The sequence below is a fragment of the Lipotes vexillifer genome, unplaced genomic scaffold, assembly GCF_000442215.2.
Source record: "Lipotes vexillifer unplaced genomic scaffold, Lipotes_vexillifer_v1.1 scaffold297, whole genome shotgun sequence".
Classification (NCBI taxonomy): domain Eukaryota; kingdom Metazoa; phylum Chordata; class Mammalia; order Artiodactyla; family Lipotidae; genus Lipotes; species Lipotes vexillifer.
The window spans coordinates 671270-687714 of record NW_006772098.1 but is presented as its reverse complement, the minus strand read 5'-3'; the positions used below and the strand labels follow the sequence as shown (position 1 = coordinate 687714).

General features: G+C 40.1%; 1 protein-coding gene across 3 annotated transcripts in view; it reads left to right on the top strand.

Annotated features, from left to right (window-relative positions):
* Window positions 1-216: 216 nt before the first annotated feature.
* Window positions 217-16445, top strand: part of PLXDC2 (plexin domain containing 2) — a 413295-nt gene continuing 397066 nt past the window's right edge. The window contains exon 1 of one of the 3 annotated variants that reach the window (XM_007447296.1): window positions 217-1191. In XM_007447296.1, the coding sequence (XP_007447358.1) occupies window positions 1080-1191 (112 nt within the window). In that variant the 5' untranslated portion in view covers window positions 217-1079. The remainder of the gene's footprint in view (window positions 1192-16445) is intronic. The other 2 variants (XM_007447297.1, XM_007447295.1) reach the window with 2 other exon arrangements.

Here is a 16445-nt window from a genome sequence, read left to right as displayed (position 1 = left end):
CCAGGGCCGCCCTTGCAGGGCTAGGTGTGTGCATTCATTCTAAGTATGCGGGGAGCCCCTGGTGAGTTTGAGCTCTGATTCATTCTCATCAGATCACTCCAGCCACTGCGGAGGATTGGCGGGGGGGGAGGGGGGGGGGAGGGGGGGGGGGGGGGGAGGATGCAGCGGCAGATCTGGCAAATTGCGAGCTGCCTTCCCTCCCCAAAGTGTGGAGCTGGAGTGCGGGGGAGCGCGGCGGCGGCGGCGCCTCCTCCGCCACCAAACTCCGGGGCTCGGCGGGGCTTGGGGCCACCTCCTCCTTAGCCAGGAGGAACCCTCTCCCGATAGGTTTCAGCCTGACTTTTCCCTCCCCATTTCTTTCTTCTTCCTCTCTCTCTCTCTTTTTTCCCCCAATACATTTTTCCTGCCTTCGGACCTCAGACTGCTGCAGCCCGAGCCTTCCCGGGGCTCAGCTCTGGGGCTGCTCATCCCTCCGGCTGCGAGCAAGGACGCGCGCCCAGCGTCGGGGCGAAGAAAAGAAGAAAAACTTGTCGGAGGGGTTTCGCCATCCCACAGTAACCCCCTTCCCGCAAACCCAAACCTTCCGCGGGGGCCACCCTAGGACTGGGGAAAGTTCCTTGCTAGCCGACAGCCCTCTTGGATTTGGACAGGCACCCGCGCTGGCTGAGGAATTAGATCTGTTTTGAACCCAGTGGAGCGCATCGCGGGGCCTCGGAAGTCGCCGTCTACGGGCACCGGGGTGGCGCTGCTTGTGCGGAAGGGAGAGTTTGCCAGCCCCAGCTCAAGTGGCCTTTCGTCTCCGCAATTGTTGTGTGTCTGGGGTGAGGGCTGCGAGTGTCGTGGCAAGTTGTGAAGAGAGACCTGGAGGTCCGGAGAGGACTGAGCTCCCCTCGCTCTCCCTTCTTCCTCTTCCCGGCTCCCGGGTGTGAAGTCCCAGAGAAATTTACAAAGGCCTCTGCATCCCGCCGAGACCAGTCCTCAGCGTTCGGCCCCGTTGTCCCCGTTCCCAGCGGGAGCCCCGGGGCACAGGGTGCCGGAGAAGTACTGGCGGGGAAGGGGAGGGAGGTCGCGGCAGCGGCATGGCGAGGTTCCCGAGGGCCGACCTGGCTGCTGCAGGAGTTGTGTTACTTTGCCACTTTTTAATGGACCGGTTTCAGTTCACTGAAGGGAAGCCTGGAAACCAAGTCAATGGTAAGATCCACTTTCGCTTCTTGCTTTTGTGCCCAGCTGAAGACCTCTCTGGCACCCCGTTGTTAACCCACTCCCTCCCCACCTATGCCCTTGGCAAAGTTATTGCAATTGCATTTCGACTAAACTTGGGCTTCTCAAATGGGCAGAAGAATGTTGGCTGGATGAGTAGGGTGGTAGGGACTGGGGGTTATCTTAAGGATTTACCGCTTGCTTCACCTGAGCGGCTGGCAGGGAGTGGTACTGACTCCCCGGACGCGCCCAGAGAGGGCTCTGGGGTTAGAGCAAACCTTACGCTGATAACCTCGCCCGGGAGCTGGCAGCCTGGGCTGTGTCCTCCCCGGCCCCTCCTCCTTCCCTGCTGCTGGGGTAAACTAAGGGAGTGCGCGAAGGGGGCGGTAGGGGGTGGACGTGGTGGCAGCGGGGGATTGCAGAGCTCCCCTCTGCTGGAGAAAATTCCCTGGGGCCGCACCTTCCTCCCCCCAGGCGATCCCCACCTCAGCTCCCTCGTGCTGTCTGGGGCTGAGCGGGCGCTGGAAGTGGGGCGGGGTGGGTGCGGCGGGACGCAGAGGAAGGAAGGAGGTGGCAGAGGTGGGGCGGGCGCCCCTCTGGAGACCAACCTCTGGCCCCATTGTCCTCCGCCGGCCGGCTTCGCAGACAGGCCTGAACGTGCAGGGCCTCCTCCGAGTGGCCTGATATTGCCCCCACGCGGAGCCCCGGCCCCGCACGTTCCCAGGGCTGGCTGCTCCAGCCAGGTGCGCGTCCCTCCGGAGCCGCGCCCCGCGGGGCGAGCGCGGAGCCGGCGACGCCGCCCTGGGCGCGCCGGCTCCTCCTGGAGAGGCGCTGCTGAGCCGGAGGTTCAGCTGCCTTCCGAACCCTGCCCGCTGTGAACCGGGTGCCTGCTCCCCATTTCTGCCCCCTGGGAAGAAATGGATGGACTTCGAGAGGAGGTGAATGAGCAAAAACACTTACAGGGAAAAGAAAAAGGAAATAAAACCTTGCTGATGAGGCTAATCAAGGTTTTGTTTTGTTCTGTTTTAATCCTGAGGAGGGGAAACGGTAAGTGGCTCCTCAGGAAGTCTACTGGCGTCCGCAAATGTCAAACCTGCCAGTCGCAGATGGAAGGCTAGGGAGAGCACCTGGGGATTCCCAGGTGAGGTGACTCTTGAAGGGAAGTCCTTGAATGAAATGTTACCGAGCTGAGACAGCTGAAACACTGTGTCTGCCCCTGGTGTAAATTCTTATGGAGAAAGCACAGATTCTGACTCTGCTCCAATTTATGATTGGAGGGTGTGTGTGTGTGTGTGTGTGTGTGTGTGTGTGTGTGTGTGGTGTGTGTGTGTGTGTGTGTGTGTGTGTGTGTGTGTGTGTGTGTGTGTGTGTGTTGGGGGACGGGGGGAGGGCAACAAGATGACAACACTTTTAAAGCTGTGAATAAAACGCAAGTTTCCTGGATGTTGATTTGTCTTTATCACATATAATGGGTTCTGCATAGATGGACATAGGTTGTTCTTGACTAGGTATTATTTATATCAATACATCGTACCTTCTGTGTATTTCTCTGCTACATTTCATTGGTAAACAAAAAGGCTTTTACTCGTCTGGGAAGCTGCACATTTATTTTAAAAAGTGCCACAGTAGTTTTCATGGGCAACTTCATGAAATAAATAAATGCTTAAAGAAAGCAATTTACTTCTTTCCAAAGGAGGTTAGAGAGGTGCGTGTGCCAAAAATGCATCCCAGGTTGTTTATTTGAAAACCTCTTCGGCACTGGGAGTAAATAATGCATTTACAGTAAAAAAAAATAAAAGGTCAGCAGATGTTTATTTTTTTCCTGAACTTTTTTTCATTAATAATATGTTACTGAGAAAAGAACAATGCATACAATAAGTTTACTATTCTGAGTTCTCAAATTGAGGATAAAATTTACTCCACTCTAAAATTGAACAGTTAGTTAAAAGCCTTTGATTTGGGGAATATGAAATACGTAAATTGTTCAACATAGAGCTGCAGGTATTATAAACCAGTATTTCTGGTGGAAAACTACTCTAGAAGCCCACATCTTTACAGGATTGAGTAAAAAAGGAATAGTTTTATATTTCTCAGCAAATTTTTTGAGATTTATTACAAAACGAAGTAACTTCTTTCCTGGTTATCAGTCTGCATTAATTTTATTAAATAATCTTGGAATTAAATGGTTAGGCTACTGTAATACCTAAAATACAGCAATGAAATGGAAGAAAAAATATAGTTTCCTTTGTAAAATAGTCTAGCTAAAAAGTTCAATACAGGAAATTTTTTAAAAGTCCGACAGTCTTGGAATTCGGCGTGTAGCAATCAGGATTTTTTTACAAACATTTTGGCGGGGGTTGGGGGCAGGGGAGTCTGATTTCATAAAGGACATTTTTTATGCATTCCTTTAGAAATGCTGCAGTTGATTTTGTTGCCACCAGAGGGCAGAGAAACCACTAATTTCCTTCCCATTCTCTCCCAAACCTGAGATGAGTGATCCTCAATATTTTCTTTCCTATGTGCAGTATTTTTTGATATTTCAACTTAACATTCGTAAATGAGTGGCAATTTAAAACAATGAGAGTTTATTATATTTCCCATTTTCGTTGAAATTAACTATTTATTCATTTAATATTTATATAGTACTCCCTACATGTAGACTTACACCTTGAATACATTCGTGTGGTGTGATAAGTACAGTGGAAAACCCCAAGTATTCTCTTTCGCATCACTGTTGGCAATTATTAACACGTTGTGGAATTTTCAAGAATATACTTTAAAATTATCTCTCTTGTGATTAAACGTTCATTATATAGTGAATTTTCTTTTAGGATTGAATGTATTCTATGTATATCTGAAAAGTATTTGCCCGCACTAAATAGTATACCTCAACCAATGTTTAGAGAAAAATAAGCTTAGAATAATGTTAACTTTTATAAATCTCAAATCATTCCCATATTGTTATACATTCATCTTTATATCCTGAACTGATTGAAAAATAGTTTAGTCACAATGTTAAAGGAGAAAGATGCAGTCATATCTTGTAGAATTCTAAAATTTAAATCAGGAAAAAAGGCCTAAAATATGTAGTTATATTTTGGCCTGATTATTGCTCTTAAATGTGATTTAATGCAACAAGGAAGTTCACCACTATAGAGAGAACAATAATAGTTTAGGACCCCAAGGACTTTTCAGTGTTTAAACTTTCCAATATTGGCGTGTTCTAGAAACAAGTAGTTTATTTTTAGCAGATCGTTTACATTTAGTTGTTTTTCTAGTTGGATATTTTCCTATTATTTTCTGCTTTCATTAGAGTTAAAAAACTTAGTTTGAAATATTACTAATTTGTGGAGTTTGCTATAAGAGTATCTCTGTTGAGACATACTGTCACTAGTATAAAATTTCTAACTATATGCAGACATACCTGGAGCAAACGATTAAGACAGAGGGTTAATTCAAGCAAATATCTCTATAAAATGGACATGCGTCAGATTATTAGAAAATCACAGGTTTTTTTAAAATCAGTGACTCTTAACTGCATACAGAAATTTTTGAAATATAAAATGTGAGAGTCTCTTTCCTTTAGAGGATAGATAGAAGTTGAAGCCTGAGGTTGGGTAAGTTTGGAATGAGACATAACTGTGATCTAGAACACTTAATTCAGAAATAAGGTTTGAAATTCATGGATGTTTGCAGAGAGATTTGGGATTATTACAATTAGGACAATTTGTGTATTTCTTAAGTTTGATCTTTGGAAACAGGTTCTTATCAAGGAGAATGTGCCTGAGTAAAACTTAGGAATGGAAAATACTAATTTCTTCCCCACAGATTTCATCTCTGCAAGAATCACATACTTTCATGCAGAGATGTAGATACTATGGATTCTTTTCAATAGTTTTGGTTTCAGTTTTTTGCTTCCTAAAAGGTATCTCCTATTGTAGAAACAGTATATTTATGAAGATGAATGAATTGGTCAACTGTGACCATTAGATCTAATGTCTTGAGTTGGTTCCCCACTACATTCAGTACAGTCTCTTCACCATGGCCATTACCGTGAGGCCTCAGACTGCTTTCCCATCTCACCCTCCCCTGCGTGTTTTTAACAGTCTAGCCAAATGAGGCTTCTTGATGTACCCAGAGTGTGTACCAGGCGCTACCAGCTCCATGCCGTGCCTCCTGCCCTTCCTTCCCTAACCCATCTCCACCCATCCACCTTCTACTTTTTCTTACAGACTTATCTCCAGTGACACCGTTCACAAAAGGATGCGGTGTCTCTCAGAACCCTCCGAGAACTCTAGGCCTTTTTTAAGGCACTGGTTTAACTCTGCTTGGTATCGTAGGAGTTTGTTTGTTTCCTTCTCATTTCGGCATCTCTTTTTCATATATTCTTTTAGACCGTATCAGGCTCTGCTGTCATTCACTTGTGAATCCCCTGTGGCATCTACCACACAGGCATGCAATAAATAGTTGTCGCACTGACTGAACCGACTGGGATTACAGTGCAAGCTGGACTGTTGACTAGACTGTCACCTTGGGAGACTTTCATACTTCTTGCTCTATTTATGACTTTCTTCCATAAGTAAGATGGCAATGAAAATACAGTGGGCTTCAGAGAACAATAGTTTAAAATGAGAGAATAGGATCCAGAGGTCTGTCATAATGGTTCTGCTAGGTGATATTTACCTTAAACCTTCTGTTAATAGATAGAACTTTCAAAAAGTTCATTCCGCCATTCTGCTATACTTCTGGTTTCTGACTGTATTTTCAGAAACCAGAAGTACTTAATCTAATACCTTAAAGTACAGTGTGTGTATATATATGTATATGTGTGTATGTGTACATAATATGTATATATAGGGGTGGTGCTCTATTTTCAGTGGAGACGAACACTATTAAATAAGTTTAGTTCTTTGTGAAATTACTTTTGAACTGAATTGTGCTTAGGCCTCATGCCATTAACCTACATTGAAGGTGGCTTTAAAAATATAGTCTCCTAAAACTTGTTATGGTGGCTGTTATTGGGGGAGGTGGTATGGTGCAATGCATTGCACAGTATCTGCTCCCCAAGTAACAGAGAGAGACAGACAGACACAGAGAGAAAGATCTTGTGTCTTAATAACAGATATAGTTGGTCTTCTTCTGCACTGGTTTGTTTGCATCTTCTGGACATTATAAATAGTGACCAGAAACATTACTTTTAAAAAATGTGGTTTTTTGAAAGCTCAGAGCATAATTTGTGGCCCACATCCAGCAAGTATATAAACCTTCTGGCCTGCATTTTTTGTACTGGTTTACCTGGGTCTTCATCTTATCTTTTCCTACTCTCATTTAGCTTTGTCCAGCTTTTCTCCCTTAAAATCTTGTATTTGTTGTAGAGATGGAAAATAAGTAAATAAAAAGCAGTCACCATAATACCTAAGGTTGTATATTACAAAGTTGCTTTTCTGCTTTCTTTTAATCTGACTAACTCCAGTCCTTTGCCATTATTCTGAGCACATATTTATATTTTGCAAAGCTTTAATTTATCTCTTCCCAGTATTCCACTCTGAGAAGTCTTTCTTCTTGACTGAGGTTCACACAGGATGTCTTCCCTCACTATCCTCCAGACAATGATTCTGTTCAACTGAGGAAGTTGCTGCAGAATGACAGACTAAGTAGTAATGCTTTTACTAAGACAGTTTCTCCCACAATTTATTGTGTCATATATTGCCTGGCCAAATGAACAGAATAATATCTGAGGAAAGAATAGAATATAAAGAATTCTACATTGTATTGTAACCAGACTTTGAACCCACTGCATATTTTTTCTTTGGTTTGTTTTTATTTTGCCCTCTTTAACTAAAAAGGTGGTAAGATATGGATTGATGGTACAGATATGAGTATTTAAATAGAATTAGAGGTCTTGTCAGGAGCCTGTTAAAAATTGTAGATCTGAACATGGGGTCAGAAACCGTGTGACCTTCCTTGAAATACAGACTTGTAATCCCTTCCTCCAGAGGCCAGCCAAACACATCTAAGCAATAGTAACTCTCCTTTCCCTTCCAAATTAAAATCAGCTGTCCTCACTGGTTCTGCTTCAGGCATTATAGTAGAAAGTGGCCAGTGATTTTTTCAAGAGAGGGTCATAGAGGCAGGGATGCAGAATGACTTCCATTTTACTTTTCTGGAATCTTATGACTTAGTTCTTCCCTCTTCCTCCACCTATTATTTTTCACTCATTAACGGGAAAATTTCCCTAGAATACATATTACTCAAGGTCTCACCCTGCTTAGCTGATTGAGGCTATGAGACTATAGAGAGACTAATGAGAATTTGCACTGCAGATAAACTGCATAAGAATCAGAATATTTAAAAGCCAATTTTCTACATATTCTACATTTTCTACATATTGGAGTGTTCAGTGATAGGAGAAGTCTACATAAAACTGATAAATTCTCTCTCAGCTTGCTGCTTGGTAGGTACACCCTGGTTTATTTAGATGAGGATAATGTGTTCTTTGGTCCAGTTGGAATATGGAACATTCAACATGCAATGATGTTTTTTAGATAATAATAATATCCTCTGTGTTTATATGTATCTGTTTGTAGCAGTAGCTCCCAACTTTTTCTCTCTGAAACTGTAATTTGGACCCAATAAAATATTTATTTCCCTAAACCCTAAAAGGGAAGTAAGACAGGCAGAATTTGTCATTTTACAATGTGGAATTCATAAGTAATAATGATTTTCAAGATGTAAAGTAGTCCTGTAGGTGCATTTAGGGTATAGCTCATGCTAGGTCTGTATACATTAACATACATATTTGCATAATTCTCTCCAAGATACAGCTTAGACTACAGCTACCACTGACGCCATGAACCTGATTATTCAATTGGTATATTTTTGTTTGTTTGTTTAAAAGAGCCCATTGACCTTACTGCAGGCATAGCAGTATCTGACTTCTTTTGGTTGCCCTCTCCCCTTCTTTTGTTATCCATTTCCTTCAATACATTGAAAAAGGATCTATGAAGAAATTACATCAGTGTAATCTGCATTGCAAAATATTCATGAAAAAGTATATATGAAGTAATTTTTGCCATACTAATGCATATTTTAAGTGCACATGGGTTCCTGATATTTAAATGAATCCTGTTCTGAACTTTCGATTAAAAAAACCTCTCCATTATTTTGCTAGTCTGTAGTTTTATGTTTAAAATTAGCTATAGTGACTACATATGCATACTTCTTTCAAGAATTATATCATCTGATATTAGCTATTTATTTATTTTAAGTGAAGTATAGTTGACTGATATTAGCTATTTTAATTGTGACGTTTTAGTATTTATATTTCCTGGGAATATACACCTATAATTACTTTTTTTTTTTTTTTTTGGTAATTTAGTCCTTTTAGTAGACAATCAACTTGTCCTAATTTTATGTCACTAATTGATAATTTACATATTTTGAATCTATTTTAGTTTCAATTATTTACAATTTTCTGTATTCCAAGAAACAAGAATTGAACTAAAAGGCATATTGCTGTGTATTTGCATTTTTGTTCTTTGGTTCTTGTTTGTTTGGAGAGGGAATAGAGAGGGTCATTTGAGTTTTTGTCACACGATAAAAGTTTAAAGAATATTTTAACACCTATTTGAAGGCTCTGGATGCCCCATAAAAATAAAGTTGACTTGTAAGGTTAAAAAAAAATGCCATTTCACATTTTAGTTTGAAAGTGTTCTTGCTGTATTATAAAGATGTTGCTCAGTGTTTTATTTTCATATGCTGATATAACATCATAGGATATTGTATATCTTGCATAATATATCTTATCTGTTTTGATTTATAATTTGAATTTTAAAATTTTGCATAGTTTTCTAAATGCTTAATTCTTTTATTCAAATTAAATGGATTTTAGGAAAGCTTTTAGTTTGACATGAAGTATGTGTAAAAATATTTCCTGCATCAGAATATTATAGTAATATTTGTAAGTATGGCAAGACTTCCAAAATATTTATAAATATGTGAAACAATTTTGATTGAGGCTAAATTGTCATTTATTATTTTGTACACATGTATTACATGTAATTGTGTTGCTCTTAATTTTCCCAGTCGATTTATCCCACAATTGATTTATCCAGGCTTCCAGTTATTTTTCCACAATTGGTTTATCTAATCTTCCATCAACAAAAAAATCAGTACTTTCTTTTTAATGAAATAGTGGCATGTTATTTTTACTCCCGTTTTATTGAGATATAATTGATATATAGCACAGTGTAAGTTTAAGGTGTATAGCATAATGAGTTGACTTCCATACATCATGAAATGATGACCACGGTAAGTTTGGAGAACATCCATCATCTCATATAGATACAAAATAAAAGACAAAGAAAAAAACTTTTTCCTTGTGATGAGAACTCATGATTTACTCTCTTAAGAACTTTCACATATAATGCACAGTAATGTTAATTACGTTTATCATGCTGTATATTACATCCCTACTTATTTATCTTACAACTGGAATTTGTACCTTTTAACCACCTTTGTCACCATACAAAGATGTTACATTATTATTGACTATATTCCCCAAACTGTATATTTCATCCCTGTGACTCATTCATTTTGTTAACTGGAAGTGTGTACCTCTTAATTTCCCTCATCCGTCAGTGCTGTTTTGAACATTGGTGCTGTAAATATCCTTGCATGCATCTCTTCATGTTCATATGTAGGACTTCTATTTAGAGGTAGAATTCATGGGTTATTGGGGCTGTGAATGTTCTGCTTTAAAATATAAAACCTGGGATAAGCCCTGGTGGATCTTCCGAGATAGAGTACTTCAAAGACAGAGGCGTGTGGGACCCTGATAATTATCCCTGTGCAGATATCACAGTCTTAATTACTTTAGCTTATAACAAGTCTTTATGTCTGGTGGGACAAAGCTGTCCTCCTTCTTGATCTTCAGAAGTGTCTTGGCTATTCTACAAGGCTCTTTGCTTTTCCATATCTATTTTAGAATAAACTTTTCAGGTTTCGCTAAAAACTGTTGAACTTTTGATTGAAATCACATTATATCTCAGGGTCATTTGGTAAAGATTTCAATTTCTAAACAACTTGGAGATGATGTAATTTCTTTTCTACAACAGCCAGAACAAGTACCACTGCGCTTCATAACAAATTGTTAATAGCGGTTTTTGGGCAAGTGACCTTTTTTCGTTGAAATGATGTCCTTAGATTGAGTGCTAGTGCCGTTTTCCTGATCACATCATGATACTAACCGTACATCTAATTGTTTCTTAGGAAATACGAGGGGAAAACCATAGGTTAATTAAAATGAACAACTCAACTAAGGAAAAGAATGTTAATTCCTAACTTCTTAGAAACTACCACAAATGACAGGTGGTTGCCAGGCAAATAAACATGGAAATGACAGTTTTACAGGGTCATTCTAGTAACCTATCTCTGGACCAGCATAGCAGTACCAAGCAAGACTTTAAATTTGCTGCTTCATAAGAATCAGCTCTGATGAGAATGGTGAAATCCTCTGGATTTAGGATTCTCCTTCATGTTTGCTCTTTAGCTAATTAATATCAATTCCATGGCCAATTTACATTGAACGAGAGTACACTTTACAAATTGCTACCATTTAAAGATAATAGATTTATGATTTTATTTAGACTGTAGGCATTTATAAATTAAAGGTTTGTAATTTGCTTGATTTGAAATTCCTAACTTCATCTCCATCTCAGCACAGTTTATAAGGGGCCATTGCTCTGAACTCATGCATACTGATTTGGATATTTTTTAATCAGGAGTAAATGGACAAGCCAGGCAGGCTGTTTCATTTCTTTGTTATTTAACCTTCATTATCTTTTTAACATCTGTGTTCATTTCAGATATTTTTAAAAACAAGCATGATTCAAAGTCATTTGCAGATGATAGTCTCATTGTCTGGACATTGCAAAACAGCTTTACGCAGGAAGCCAGATTTGTGCAATCTCAGTTTTGTCAAGCTGTTTTTAGAAGAGTCGCTTGTAAAATAGGCACAGCCAATAAGAAGCTGATTTTTCTGAAACCAAGCCCTGATGTCTGACTTGAAACTGCCTTTCTGTATCCCCAGTTCCCTTATCTTTGCTCTTGCAGGCACCATCGTTTCTAGCCTAGTTCATTTCAATAGCTTCCCACCTTCCCTCCAGCATAGTCCTGCTGGAATCCCTTCTTCATTTCATGGCCTGAAAGATCTTTCTGAAATGAAAATCTGTGTCACTGCTCTGCTGAAAATACCTTCCTGTCTTCCTAAGGGTCTCGCCCTAGAGGTCAAAGCCCTCAGTAACCTGGTCCTGGTTTACCTGTCCAGGTTCAAATGTATCACTTCCTCCATTATACTCTCCCAAGTTTCCCATGCTCTCTTTCCCCAAGAAACTGCACATGCCATTCCCTCTTCCTTGGAGCACCCTTTCCTCCTCTTCTTGGCTATTTGTCCTTCAGGTCTCAGCTTCATCTTGATTTTCAGCATTATTGAATCATTTCTCAGTGTTTCTCTGCCAGGTCCAAGTCTGGGATGAGTACCTTGCCAAAGTGCACTCTACACCTCCTCATCCTGTCACTTATTGTCAGTGGTGTAACAGGCCATGCCTGCACTTGACTGTGAGCTGCCCAGGACAATAGGCTGTATGGGACTGGTCACCACTGCATCACTAGCTCCAAATATAGGAAGCCCTCTTTGAAAATTCATAGAATGGAGGAATCTGGTTAGTGTTCCACTTTGTATGATGGTACTACGTTTGTTCAGATTTGTCACTCAGGCAAAGAGTTTTGTTTGTACCTTATTTCTACATATTTCTTTGAGCAGAATTTCTCAGTCATAATTTCTTTAACATGATACCTGAGATTTAAATACCCATGATTAAAATGTGTAGAGAAACCAGAGATTGAGTGACTTCAGAGTAAGGGAATTTGTCACATGCGTTTGTGAAGAACTGAGAATTCATTTACAAATGATGGTTTAAGAATGATCAAGTCACATAGTAAGCTGGGAAGAACAGAGAAAGGGATACTTTAATGATTTATAATCCGGCAACTTGAATTGTCTGATAAAGTATTAAAATACATTCATTTGTTTCCTTGGAGAGAATCCCATAGTTAAAAAAAAGATGTATGGATAAACAATGAATGAAGTACAAATTAGAGACTGAACTATGAAATTTGCATGAACAGCTTTCCAGGTATTTCAAAGCTAAAGATGCAAACTGGGAAATGTTCCCTGAAATTAGATACTTACAAGAGTTCCAGATACAAACCACTGGGCGGCCTTTGAAACATTTTTTTCAGCGAGAGTCTTAAAGGTCTCTTAATACTGCATACATCATAGCTTTTGTCAGGTCATTACTCTGTACCCAGAATGTGAGTTAACCCATTGATGTGAGTTAAGTCTTTCTGAGGTCTTGAACATGACCTACTTGCTGAAGGTTTGGTCAGAATTTTTCATATACTCAACGACTTGTATTTGTTACTCTCCAAGCACATTTTTCTCACCTTGCCTTTTTATTTATTGCTTCTCTAGAAACACTCTCCCAAGCTCTTCCTGTATTCCACACTAATTTTATGGAGTGAACATCTAATAGTTTCATCTGCTCAGTATCTCTTACCCGCTTCTTCTGGTAACAGTACCTTCTCATTATTTGGGAATGTTCAGTCTTTTAGAAACAGCACCTCACCATCATTTATTTAGGAATGTCATCTGTCTGACTCTATGTTGTTCACCTGGGCCTTTTATCATAATATCATGCTTTTCCAGAGAGTTCAGCATGTGTCCCAAAGGTGGATACTCATAATAACCTTTCATCTTGGACCTCAGGCCAATTAATTCTTGCCTAAATGTTATGTACACATTCTAGAAGAGAGAGGGTCTTTTTAAAAAAAAATTATTCTGGGGGTTGCTGCGTTGGGAAGATATACATCTAAGGCCATCTATAGATAGTCTTAGACTTTCTGATAGCATAAATCAGAAAATTACTGTTTTTAGTTGAGATGTATTACTTGCCACTGAAAGAGTCTTGTTTTCAATTATATTGTCAAAGTTTTCAATTATATTTTTATGTGAATAATTATTTGATTGAGGACTATTTCTCCTACTAGATTGTAAACCCTGTGAGGGTAGGAACCCAGTTTGTTTTACTTTTTTGTTTTCTTAGCACCTTTCAGAGTGTTTGGAATACAGAAGGTACTCGATAAGTATTTGTTAAATGATATTTTTGAGTAAGTTCATTTGGGAGGTGTCCTCTCAGTGACTGTTAAAATAATTCAGTGCTTAGACATTAGGTGAGATTTATCAGATGAGTCAAAAGTTGCGACTGCAATCGATTTTTCCCTGTTGGTTTTCTTAAGTAATTTTTTGTCCCTTTCTCATTTTACAAATTAAATTCTCTTACCTGGGCCTTATTTTTCTACTCTTTCTTCATGTTTAATTTGGTGTCTTCCTTTTATTTTCCCTGCAGTTCCTATTATTTTATTTTTCTTATGGATCTAGATATACATTCCAGGAAGTAGAAAGGAGAAAACCTTAACACATCATAGCTTTTGTCAGGCCATTAATCTGTACCCAGGATTAAGAGGCAAAAAAGCGTTAAGCAGAAAATAGTTGATCCATAGCCAGTGCTTATTCATTTTATTTTTATTTTTTTTTAAATTTACTTATTTATTTATTTATGGCTGCGTTGGGTCTTCGTTGCTGCATGCGGGCTTTCTCTAGTTGAGACGAGTGGGGGCTACTCTTCGTTGCGGTGCGCGGGCTTTTCATTGAGATGGCTTCTCATGTTGTGGAGCACAGTCTCTAGGCACGTGGGCTTCAGTAGTTGTGGCACATGGGCTCAGTAGTTGTGGCTCGCAGGCTCTAGAGTGCAGGCTCACTAGTTGTGGCGCACGGGCTTAGTTGCTCCACAGCACGTGGGATCTTTCCGGACCAGGGATTGAACCCGTGTCCCCTGCATTGGCAGGCGGATTCTTAACCACTTTGCCACCAGGGAAGTCCCATTTTATTTACTTAATACTTTTTTATTGGGATTTTCCAGACCATTAAAAATTTAAAAAGAAAACAAGAATAGTAAGATTATATTTCAGCATAACACCGAGCACATAGTAGCTTCTCAATTTAAACTTTGTTAACTTACTTATTGATTAAAGGCCCCCAAAGTCTGTTTTACTTCTAATTTTAAAATGCATTGACTCATTCCTCTATTCACTTATTCAATAAGTAATCATTTTTTTAAAAAGTGAATGGAGGAATAAATCGATGCCTTTATTAGAAGTGAAATAGGCTTGTGTAGGTTAATTGGAAACCTAGCCATTCTATCTCACATTCCTTACCCGTAAGTTGGGGACTGCCATATGTTGCACATTTATGTGTGATGCATGCTTAAAGTATATGACATTTCCATGATATGATTGAAATCCATTTATAAAGTTCTGTTTGCCTAGTAGTTTTCATATTATTTCAGCTGTTCCTCCAATGGGATAATTTTAGTTGGAAGATATTTTTGTCCAGTCAATTTAATTTCATAATTCACTGTTTTAGGTAAAAGTAAAAAACGGTTTCTATTCTTAAGCGATGTGATCTACAGGGAAACATGGACATGGACATAACATGAGTCTAGTAGGAGAACTACAGCAAGGGTCTGGCAGGGGTGGGCTTGGGGGAAGGCTCTCTCAGGGAGACAGCATTTGATTGCCTTACAGTTGTTAAAGGAAGCTTCTGATGCCAGACAGCCTTGGCTTGGGTCCAAACCTTGGCTCACCGTTCGCCAGTTGAGTGACCTTGTACGAAAATATTAACTCCTGGAGCCTCCATTTCTTCATCTGTAATAAGGGAACAGAATTACTTATCTGCAGTGACAAATTTCTGTTCTCTGCAGGTTTGGTGGGGTTGCCACAGAAATATAAGGAAGTGTGGAAGCAGTAGGTTGAGGGAAGACTGTAAACAAGGGAAAAAAGTAGGGCAGAGCCAGGGAAGGAGTTCTCCGCAGAATGGTGAGCAGACTGAGGAGGATTTCAGCACTAATTTAAGATACTAACTACTGAGGTACCCATGTTTCCAACTGCCTGAGATAAAGCCATGTCATCTTTGGTACAGTAATAATCACACACAGTGGTACTGTTGCAGGTGTAGGAAGAATTAAGGCCAGTTAGCACTTTTGATGGCCATGTGAGCATCAGATGGCATGCAGAGGCCCCTCCAATGGGCTTCGACTTGCACGACTAGGTCCTGGAATACAAAGCACTGCTCTTTTTCTCAGTCCTCCCTTTCACTCAGCCATAGCCTAGGGGAGGCTTTGGATTTGAATAACATTATTCCAATAAAACGTACATTAAAAGAACACTCAAAGAATTTATTTTTAACAAACTCATGTTGTGTAAAGTGAGATGAAGCTCCCAGAAACAGTTTTCTTTTCTCGGCCTGGGCTGAGGACCCGAAATAAAATTCTACTGTGTCATCTACTTTGAAGCAAGAAAATAATTGTTTGACCTTATTAACATACTTGCTTCTAGGGATAAATAAACTGCTGTATAAGATCACACAACTCCCTTGGATGAGTGACCAGTTAACTTTTTTGGATTGCGACGTTCTATTTATGAAGAGACCCAAAATGCTACGTGTGTCTTAGTGAATTTATCTGAAAAGGTAAGCAATATATGTGTAAGAGCCTGACAGCTATCCTAAGATTTCATCAGTGAATGGAAGATAAGAAATGTCAAAATAAGAAATGAATAAAAGCCTTTAAATATCCAGAGTTCCCTGCGCAGTTCCTATTTAGCATTTTTCCACAGAACTACATGGAGGCCTTTGGTGTTTTTGTCAGGACAGCCCTACATACATGGGCGGAAGAAGTGGACACACTCATGGTGCTATTTGAGAGCCATGGAACAACTTGTTCCTATACTACTGTCGCCTACACTAGTGTGTCAGTGGCTGTTGACTTTAGAGAGTCATGTTTTGGGTTGAGGTCGTCTCTCTTGGAAAATATCAGTATTAAAAGGAGGAGCAATGGTCACCGACGGCCTTTCTGTTTGAAACCTTGTGGAACAGATGTGGTAAAGAGACAGAGTGTCCACGTTCAAACAGACCGGACAGGCAGGCCCCTGGTTAGACCAACAACAGCAAGAAGTCATTAAGAGTGTGTGTGGGCATGTGCATGCCTGTGTGTGTGTGTATGTGTGTGTGTGTGTATGTGTGTGTATGTGAAGGTATAGGGGTTACAGAGGCAGAGGAACAGGAATGC